The sequence below is a fragment of the Rutidosis leptorrhynchoides genome, chromosome 9 (assembly GCF_046630445.1).
Source record: "Rutidosis leptorrhynchoides isolate AG116_Rl617_1_P2 chromosome 9, CSIRO_AGI_Rlap_v1, whole genome shotgun sequence".
NCBI classification, from domain to species: Eukaryota; Viridiplantae; Streptophyta; class Magnoliopsida; order Asterales; family Asteraceae; genus Rutidosis; species Rutidosis leptorrhynchoides.
Window position 1 is genome coordinate 297,846,636 of NC_092341.1, and position 10,672 is coordinate 297,857,307.

General features: G+C 35.3%; 1 protein-coding gene across 1 annotated transcript; it reads left to right on the top strand.

Moving 5' to 3' along the window:
- Positions 1-8,029: 8,029 nt before the first annotated feature.
- On the top strand, positions 8,030-8,485 carry LOC139868895 (uncharacterized). The gene has a single exon (XM_071857232.1). The coding sequence runs from the start codon at positions 8,030-8,032 to the stop codon at positions 8,483-8,485; it is 456 nt and encodes a 151-aa protein (XP_071713333.1).
- Positions 8,486-10,672: the final 2,187 nt, after the last annotated feature.

Below are 10,672 nucleotides of genomic sequence, written 5' to 3' on the forward strand. Positions count from 1 at the left end.
GCTCATATTATTTATTTATATATTTTATATTTTTTATTAATTGTTTCTTTTATTTTAAATAAGTTTTATTTAATCTTACATTTTTGTCCATGACTTTGTTAAATTTTTAATTTACTTCTCATTAGTTTTAATCTATATAAATGTCACCTTTTAAATTATACTTGTTACATATAGATTATATATATAAAATGTCACATGATGCATAAACTTTAATTGACAGGGAGTGTTGATCAAAAATCACCATTTAATCAACGTGTTGTTAAATAAAGTTTACGAGCACAAAAAGTCTTAAGAGTAAAAGAGTAAAAACATAAATGGAAAAATGAGGGTCGTTATACTACTCCCAAGGTGAAGTTAGTGGACCGAGTCAACGACCACAACCCACCCATCGCACATGTCACGATGTTGTCAATGAAGTGGTATAACTACCAACACCATGATACAAATGTAGCCCCCATCGTACGAAGGGTAGTGAAATTCTCACGCACGGATAACACTATAGTGTAACCTCACACACGGATACACTAATCATCCGCCACACACAAGCAAATAAATCATACACATACATATACAATTATTCCACTCACCTTGGTATGCACGCATAAGCTGTAACACCGGCCATTTTTTTAATACACGGCGAAAGACTTTATTAATAAACACAATATAAGTCATGTCATTACATTAATTCGTGTAATTAAGTTTAAGTTTACACAACGGTGTTACGTTATTACAAAACATTATTTAAACAAAAGTCTATATCAGAGTAGGGTTGTCAAACATGTCTTCTGCATCAGCACCCATCCCGACTAGCAGTACCTAAACCTGTAAGGGGTAAATATGTGGGGGATTAGTGCACCGCTAAGTGAATGGAATCTATCTAACAGATATAGCTTAAGCCACACATAAGCTATATACTAACAACAACACATTCTAACTACCAACTAGCATACAATAAGACAATACGAGGATCGACGGCTTGTACGAGCACACGACTCTCAGCTGATCGGGCTTGAGTCTATCGATAGTCCCTGCTACTCAATTCACAGTATAGTTATCCAGATGCAGGGGATGCATCGTTCACACTATACTCCAAAATCAGCAGCCTATGGACCCAACCTCCCCCAGGCACGGTTGACCTCATACGGACTCTAACCTCTCCTAGGCACGGTCTCGAGTCCCCAGTCTCCCTAGGCCCGACTGGTGCCATTCACACAGTGTACACATAATTCACACACAACATCAGGCATACTATATTATTCTAACATGACAATCCCTACACTATGCATGGTAAAAGAGTCAACCACAGTAGCATGATATGCTACGTAAACTCTATCCGGAGATAGACCAACTCACCAATTGCCAGCAACTGCTCAGTTATTATTTCTGAGCTTCCTCCTTGTTCTTATCTCCTGAGAACAACAAAACCAAGTTAGAATAGCGTTCCAATCAAAATTAGATACACTGACAGCACATTATAGCAAATCAGTAAAAAAATGTTCGCTAAAATTTCATGCTTAACACTTAGGCATTTTCAAAATTTACATCCTGAAAATCATAAAATACGCGGACAGCATAACTGCTATAATTCAACACTTAGTAAAATATTTACTGCAAAAGACCATCGGCCTATGGTCTCTTCTATCGGCCGATCGTCAACACACTATCGGGCGATTGTCAAAATTACACCCGTTGGTCTAAGTTCATACACTATCGGGCGATGGTCTAGTCCATCGGCCGTTCGACACTCACCATCGGGCGATGGTCAAAGACCATCGGCCGAGGGTAGTTCATCAGCTACAACATCAACTAAGTTACGGGTTTCAAGCTCCAACCACCAAATCTCGACCTTGGACTCGTTTTAGACCCCCAAAACCAAACACAACTTTTATAACAAACGTTTTGAGACATAAACCCACAAAAATTTAAGTCCAAACAACATCAATTTATACCAATTTGACACAACAACCCATTTTAACAAAAACTAGCTTTAAAACCCATTTAATCACAGATTTGATCATGAAATCTTACAAACCTTACCTTGTTAGAATCACAATGACACAAGGAACATTTTGACATAGAAATTATGCTTCAATTTGAGATCAATGATTTTAGGGTTGAGATGAAGATTGTGAAGTTAGGTATAGTGAGAGAGAGAGTGAAAGGAAATTCAGGAAACTTCAAGAAAGGAGCTGGTCACCAGCTTATATTTGTGTTAAAACACAATTCCCCATCACACACTGGTATTTACCAGTTATCTAATATCTTTCGCACAAGACTAGGTAACCCAAACGAGGTCCAATTAAAATAAACAAACCTGTTCTGGGACCCTTGTCACAAACTGGTCACAATACAAATATAATAAAACACTAATAAAATAATTAAAATAAAAGCACTTAAGACTAAGCACAAACCCTAAGGGCAAAATAGGCAACTTACAACTAGCCCGGGTTTCAGTCTGTTACATAAGCCATGTATGTACAACCACCGTCATCGCATCCGAGCAAGTAATCACCTATATACACATATGCATACAAACACATAAAACTCATTCTTTATAAGAGAATCTGACAAACAATCCCATAACCGATGGATTACACCTTGCTCACCAAAAACCCGCCCTGAGCACAACCCAATTACCACTTCAGGTGGTAATTTTAACCCATACAAATAAGTACAATTATTCCACATTGTACTCAATTTCAAATTGACCAACTAGGTCCCAACACTAGATCACTAGCTAGATATTGATCATACCCAAACACTACCATGAACCAAGTCAAACACAACCCAAAGAGCCACTAAGTGCAAAATTGACCAATTTTGCACTTATCAACACCAATAGACCCAAAACCACCAAAAATTACTAATGGCTAGTGATTTTGGTCCTTATACACTAATTTAACACAATTAATCAACACCAAGTACATACACTTAGACCCACCAAAACATGACATAAACCCTAACTTTGACACAATTCAAATCCAGCACCTAAATTTGACTTAAAACATGTTCTTATGAACATCTAAGTCACCAATACATTTACAATCTAGTGATTAACACCCAAACTATGATCAAATCACGTCCAAATTCATCATTAAACCCTAAACTCACCACCTTAGGGTTTACATCCCCAACTTACACCAAAATCACCAAAATTCCAAAGGTAATTGGGTTTACATCACAACACCAACCCAAACCCTAACCCTATTTTCATAAATTCAACACCAAAATTCGGATTAAGGGTTTACCTCAACACCAAGAAGAAGTCTAGTTGTAGATACAACAAGGAAGAACTCCAATTTGGGTAGAAACCACCATCTCCTTCTTCCTTTAGAGCTTTCTAACTCTAGAATTGTTTCTCTCACTAGTAGGTGTGTTTGAGGAAGAAGACATGAGAGAAAAAGAGTTTTCCAGGTCAGATTTCAAGCCTCCAAGTCGTCCATGCAAATTTGCAACTAAGTGCTTATTTAAAAAATGATTACAAAAGAGCCCATGTCTGACCACGCCTTTGCGCGGCGCGCAGAAGTTTGGTGCGCCGCGCCGTATGCCAGGTTTCGAAATCAGGGTCTTACAAGTTTTTAGGTTTATTATTATTTTATCTCTCAAGGAGGCAGAAACTTGTTCATCAAGTTTTAGGATTTTTGCTATAATCTTGGTTTATTGTTCATCTATAAAGATTAGTAACTTTTATTTTAATTACTTGTTTTATTACAATGATTAATTATTGGTTATTGATTATTTGTGTTGGTTATTTGATTAATATGTTTAGTTAAATCTTTATGTATTCACTTGGATTACAAATCATTAGGTTTTGATTATTGTTTAGTTATAAATTTTGTGCTTAATCAAAGATTCATTGTTATGTTTGTTTAATATTTTAATACAATTACATGGATTGTTGAGTGATTAATGTGAGTTAATTCATAATACATGATTAATGATTCAACAGACAATTAAACCATTATAAGTGATTAGGATTTGAGTTTAATTGATGATTTAATGGTATTATATTTCATAATTGTGTAATCGTACAATAAGTTTTATATGAGTAAAACTAGATTAAGTCGCACTTTTACATAACTTGGTTGTGAATTAATTATTATTATTATTATTTTATTAGTAGTAGTAGAATTTGATATTATTATCATTATTATAGTAGAATTTGATATTATTATTATTATTATTATTATTATTGTTATTATTATTATTATTATTATTAATACTACTATAGTACTCTTATTATTATTATTATTATTATTATTATTATTATTATTATTATTATTATTATTATTATTATTATTATTATTATTATTATTATTATTAGTATTACTTTTTACTGTTACTACTATTACTATTACTATTTACTAGTATTATTATAAATTATAAATACTAATATTATTATTATTATTAATATTAATATTAATATTAATACTATTACTATTTCTATTAACTATTATTTACTACTACTATTATTTGCATTATTAGTATTATCATTAGTATTATTTTTATGTACTATTATTATTACTGGTAGAAGAGTTAGTTTGTGTATGCTTGTGTATGCATGCATGTATGTTTGTTTGTACGTATGTTTATGGATGTAAGTATGTAGGTCTTGTAATGTATGTAATTATGTTATGTATGTAAAGATTGATATATGCTTAAGTATCTTCTTTTTAAGTGATCTATGTATGTATGTATTTTCATGTTGAGTGATTTATGTATTCCTCGCTTTTGCATTTACCCTGATCTCTTCTTGGAATGTTTCAGTATGTGTGTGTAGGTATGTGTGATTGTTATGTATGTATGTTTTTGTTTATTTGTAGGTGTGTATATATGAATACATGTATGTATGTTTTTGTTCATAGGTGTATGTATGAATTGGTATGTACCCACGTTTACGGATGTATGTATGTATGTATGTATGTATGCATGCATGTTTTCATGTATGTATGTTCTTGTAGATATGTATATATGTATGCACGTATGTATATATGTAATATGTATGCATGTATGTATGTATATTTATGTAGGTATGTATGGTATGTAAGTATGGTTGTATGTTTGTATGGATATATGTATGGACGTACGTAGGTATGTCTCATGTATGTATGTAGGTATGCATACAGGTTTATGTATTTATGGGTGGGTGCGTGCGTGCGTGTGTGTGTTGGGGGGGTGCGTGTGTGTCATGGCTGGGAACGACCTTCTTTGCTATTGAGCTTGGTTTGGTTCTTTTAGCTGTGTGGCTTCGGAGATGTCTACCTTAAAAGTGCATGAGTGGTGTTTGGTTTGTTACGGATGGTTGGCTCTTTGCTTGCGCAGCAACTTCTACCTAGCATGCCTTTCGAGTTTTGTTTACAAGGTCTTTTAGCTCTATTTTTGAGTCAATAGCAAGCGTCGATTTATTGGCGTCTTGACTGCCGTTTAGAGCATAAATTGAATTCCATGCAAGTTTTAAAACTCATGGAAATTTGATTCTACCATTTTTCATGACATCTTAATTTTATTTAACTATTTAAAAAAAATCTACTTATTGGCCGGAGGTCTATTCGAAAGCTATATCTTTATCCATTGAATAGAGACAAGAATGATTTTCTCTACTTTTGAGAGTATCTGGTTGAAGAAATGACTTGTTTTTATTATCGGATAAGGAAATGATTGCTACATCTCACCTTCCCCATACACCACTTATGTGGTATTGTGTTATGTTGTTGTTGTTGTGATTGTGGTTGTGAATTAATTAGTATCTAGATTAGTGACAGATCCTAGATTAAATACCAAATAAGAAATTTTGGGATACGTGAGTTGAATACAAGTCATTCACCAAATAATATTTAACGGTTCTAAAACGCAATTGAAGTTGAGGGAGAAATCCAAAGTGAATACATTCGTCTCCTACTGGTTAATCGTTAATTTAATTTACGCAATTTTATTTTATTTTATGATCAATCAAAATCCCCTTTCTTAGAATAATTAATTGTTTTAAATTCTTAATAAGACTACATCCTGTGGATCGAATTAGTTCATTTACTTACTAGTTACTAAATGATCGGGTTTGGTTGCTTGAATTGTGTGATAGTATTTATGTATTTTATCTAGATATTTTAGGTTACATTTTAATATATAACATAACTTAACATAAAAACAATTTAAATAAAAATCTATGAAGATCAAATGTTTACTAATTTGCAAATGATACAACAAACGTTTTATCTTCATTTTGTTAAATTGATGTGAAGTTTTCTTCAAGTTAATATTTTTAATTATATATTTTTAGGTTTCAAAATTTTATTATGAGTTCTAAGTTTCTACTATGTCCGTCTCATTTTAACAAGTTCGATTTCCATATTAGTATGTTCAAATTAATATTCCATTTTGTATTTCAACTAATAAGAATATCCGAGTTCCCGCGGTGAAGGTTGTCTCGATAAAGGGTAGAGCAAAGTGTTCGACTAAGAAGAAGATGGCGTCGGGTAAATCGTTTAGCTTACGGGATAGTAGTGAGGATGATGATGAGATGGGTGCGAATAATGTGGGCGAGGCATGTAAGTGGTCTTACGTGGGCTCTGGATCGGGACGTTCGTTAGAAAAGGGGGTTTTTTTTTGAGGTTTTTAGAAAGAACGGTTTTGATTCTCCTCCACCGGGTTCTACCAACGACGAGGATTCGACTTTCTCCTTCAAGGCTTTTCCGGGCAATGGTGATGACATGAACAACTCTGACGATGTAGTTTGATTTGTTTGTTAGTTGGTAGTTTGTGTTCTTTTTTAGTTTGATCTCCTTTTCATTTATTTTCGTATTAGCCATGTGTATGTCGTGTTTGTTTTTGGACCTCGGTTGGGATCGAGCTTAGTTGTTTCACGGTGTGGGTTGTTAGGTTTAGTTTCTTGTTCTCGAGCCCGTTCTTCTTTTAATTCTTGTTTCTTGTTTTTCTTTTTCTCTTTCGGAGAAAAGATTGGTTATATAGTTTTCGTTTAAAAAAAAAAAAAGGTTATAGTAAAGAGAATATTTTATTGATGAAAAATAAAGTTAGTGAAAATTTTTTTAACTACGTATTTTTTGTGTGAAAACTATTAAATTAGGATGAATAGAGTATTATTTTTACAATTTGGTAAATATTGTTTCTTTAATTCTCAAGCAACTTGTATATTCAGACGACTTAAGAAAATTAACACGGTACAACCCAAAATATATATTGGACAATAGAATCGTTCATATTGCCGTTTCATTATTTTTAACAAATATAATTTTCGATACGAAAATATTTGAATGTAAAATAGTAGTACATGTTTTTCTAATACTAGTTGTATATTCAGTTACGGGTTTCAAGTGAACCCTTTTTCACATATATTGAACATGAATAATTTTCACGTGTGCTACTTAAATTTTTTACAACCCATCATTTAGGTATAAATGGAATGTAAAAAATACGATAAATTAAAGGAAATAAAAGAAACTTAAGAATTTTTTTCAAAGGTAAAATCAAAAATCACTTTTTCAGTCACTTTAATTTATATACATATATTTACAAAATATACAAAAGTAGTACCGTTCTCTTCGTAAAATTGTAAAGATTTATTCTGCAGTGGTGGCAAGGTTTATTAACGACGCCGGAGGCCACCATCGCCGGTGTAGATCTTGTGTGGTTTGATGTTTGAAGAGAGAGAGAGAGAGAGAGAGAGAGAGAGAGGGAGCGACGGTTATATTTCTTTTTCGATTTAAAACTCCTTTTCAGTATATGTGATTGTTTAAATTGAAGCCTATTACCCGTGTATATTTATTTATATGATATATACCATTGACTTTGTATTTAGTATTGTTATCTCATTGTGTATCCATTCCTTATATTGTGGAATGGTTTGTTAGGATTGATTGACTTTCCATGTATGTAATCGTATATATATACCAAAGGCATGTGATGAATAAAATCACGGATTGAAATCTTTCATGGTATCACCCTAAAACTCGATCCATCTCTTCTCTCGTTTCTCTACTTCCTTCAAAACCTATTCTATTCTATTCACAAATCAATGGCCGACAACAACAAGATTCATCCAGCCACTACAGTTAACAACATTCGCAACTTTATCCCTATTGTTCTAGAGATGAAAAATGGGCAATATGAATCTTGGGCAGAATTGTTCAAGATTCATTGTAGAGCTTTTTCTGTGATTAATCATATCATACTTGATGCTGCTGACTCTGCTTCGTCTTCTCTGTCTGCTGGTTCCACTCCCGTTAGTTCACCCACACCACCGGATCCTGCACTTTGGGATCGACTTGATGCTATTGTGCTTCAATGGATATATGGTACTATATCCAAAAATCTTCTTCGCACTGTTATGAAGACCAATTCCACTGCCCAACAGGCATGGCATCGCTTGAAGAATCTGTTTCATGACAACCGTAACTCTCGCCATGTTTACCTGCTACACAAATTTAACAACTCCCACTTCAAATACTACTTCTTCTTCATCTCAGTCTAATACTCGATCGACTTCTACAAGTCCTCCTACACCTCCTCCTGCTCCTACACGAACTATAATCACACGGAGTATGTCAGGTATCGTAACACCTAAAATTCCCTTCAACTTATCCGTATCTACATCTCTCTCCTCTCCCTACCAACCCTAGAGAAGCCTTATCAGACCCTAATTGGAAACGAGACATGACCGACGAATATACAGCTTTAATGAATAATAATACATGGGTTCTTGTACCGCGTTTACCAAACATGCAGGTTATTAGATCTATGTGGATTTTCAGGCACAAAACTAAGTCGGATGGCAAATTTGAGCGCTATAAAGCTCGTCTTGTGGGTGACAGACGCTCCCAACATTTAGGGATTGATTGTCACGAGACGTTTAGCCCAGTGGTGTAACACCCGTTTTTCAGTTACACGTTATTTCGAGCGTCATTCGAAATACGAGGCATGTAAGTGTATATTTGGATCCCAAATAAAGTTGGAGTTGATGTTCTAAAACCTTACCATTGGATAGTAAATCTCATTACGTTTCCAACGATATTTGATTCGTCGAAAACGGAGTTACGGTTTGAAAGTTACGACCAAAACAAGTTCAGTTTCAGACTCAGTTCATTGGGACTCCGTCCAGACTTCAGGACGCCGTCCAACAATGAAGGTTAGGATGCCGTCCAAGCTTTTTGGACGCCGTCCAGAAGGCTTGACGGGCCAGCAGCTCTATTTTACTCAAATTAAAAGGGGTATTTGGGTCTTTTCACTTGGGGTCGGTTTGGAGCCTCTAAAACTGATCCAACCTCATTTATGGATCACATTTCACCCACCAACACTCTCATCTTCAAACCCTAGAGAGAGGAGGTGTTTTTAGTGAGAGAAAGCTTAGTTTGGAGAAGAAGAAGAGCGGTTTGGGTCGGGTCGCTAGAGTTAAAGTTGTTCCTTTCGTTCTCGGCTACATTTTGATTGTTATGATATGAGGTTTGCTCGGTTGCATTTGGAGGCGATTTACATATATGACTTGTGCGGGCAATTCGAGGTGAGTGGAATAATTATGCATGTATGTATATAGTATATTTATTTGTGAATGTTATGGTATGAACCAATGAGCCGGTAGTACCATAACATGTGTGTGACGAGTGTCATGATGTAAACCACGAGCCGGTAGCATCAAAGTGTGAACCACAAGCCGGTAGCACTATAAAATGAGATGTGAACCACGAGCCGGTAGCATCAAAGTGTGAACCACGAGCCAGTAGCACTATAAAATGAGATGTGAACCACGAGCCGGTAGCATCAAAGTGTGAACCACGAGCCGGTAGCACTATAAAATGAGATGTGAACCACGAGCCGGTAGCATCAAAGTGTGAACCACGAGCCGGTAGCACTATAAAAGAGTATGACTCAAATGCGTAGTGGCGTGAACCAAGGAGCCGGTAGCGTCATAGCATTGCGTACGGTGTGAACCACGAGCCGGTAGCACCATAGCGTTTATGGTTAACCATATGGTATTGTGTATGTGTTGTAGTGTAGCATATTATATTGTTTGAGTATATGATATTGGTTATGCTAGCTTGCGATATTAGAGGTTATTAGCTTGATACTTGAGATGGTTTGCTAATTATGTTGCTAGCATGTATGCGGTATGTGAGTAAGTGTATGCAAGTAGGTACATTATATATGTATATGTATAATTATTGCATTCACTAAGCGTTAAGCTTACCCCTCTCGTTGTTTACCTTTTTACAGGTATTGTGTTAATGATTCTAGCTAGTTGTTAGACTAGACGTGCAGGAGCGGTTGGGCTTGATGGGGTAGCTTTCGGATAATTGGAAGCGGATGGGGGTTTTGGTAGTCCCCGGGATTATGCTCTTGGTATAGGGTTGGGTTGTGGAGTCCTAATCTGTCTAAAGAGATAAATGGGTCGAAATCGCTACATTATTTGTAAAACGGGTCATTGTGGGCCCGGTGTTGTAAAACTTGTTTTTATGGTGGAAATATCTTAGTTTTACTTAATATGACATATTGTGAAATTGGTTACGTTTAAAAGTGTGGGGAAGCGGGTTTTCCACTCGCGTGTAAATAAAAACTGATCAGTTCACTTTAGTTCATTTGGACGCCGTCCAGAATCATGGGACGCCGTCCTAGTCTTCATCTCTGGACGCCGTCCAGATTATGGGACGCCGTCCAGATACGCTGT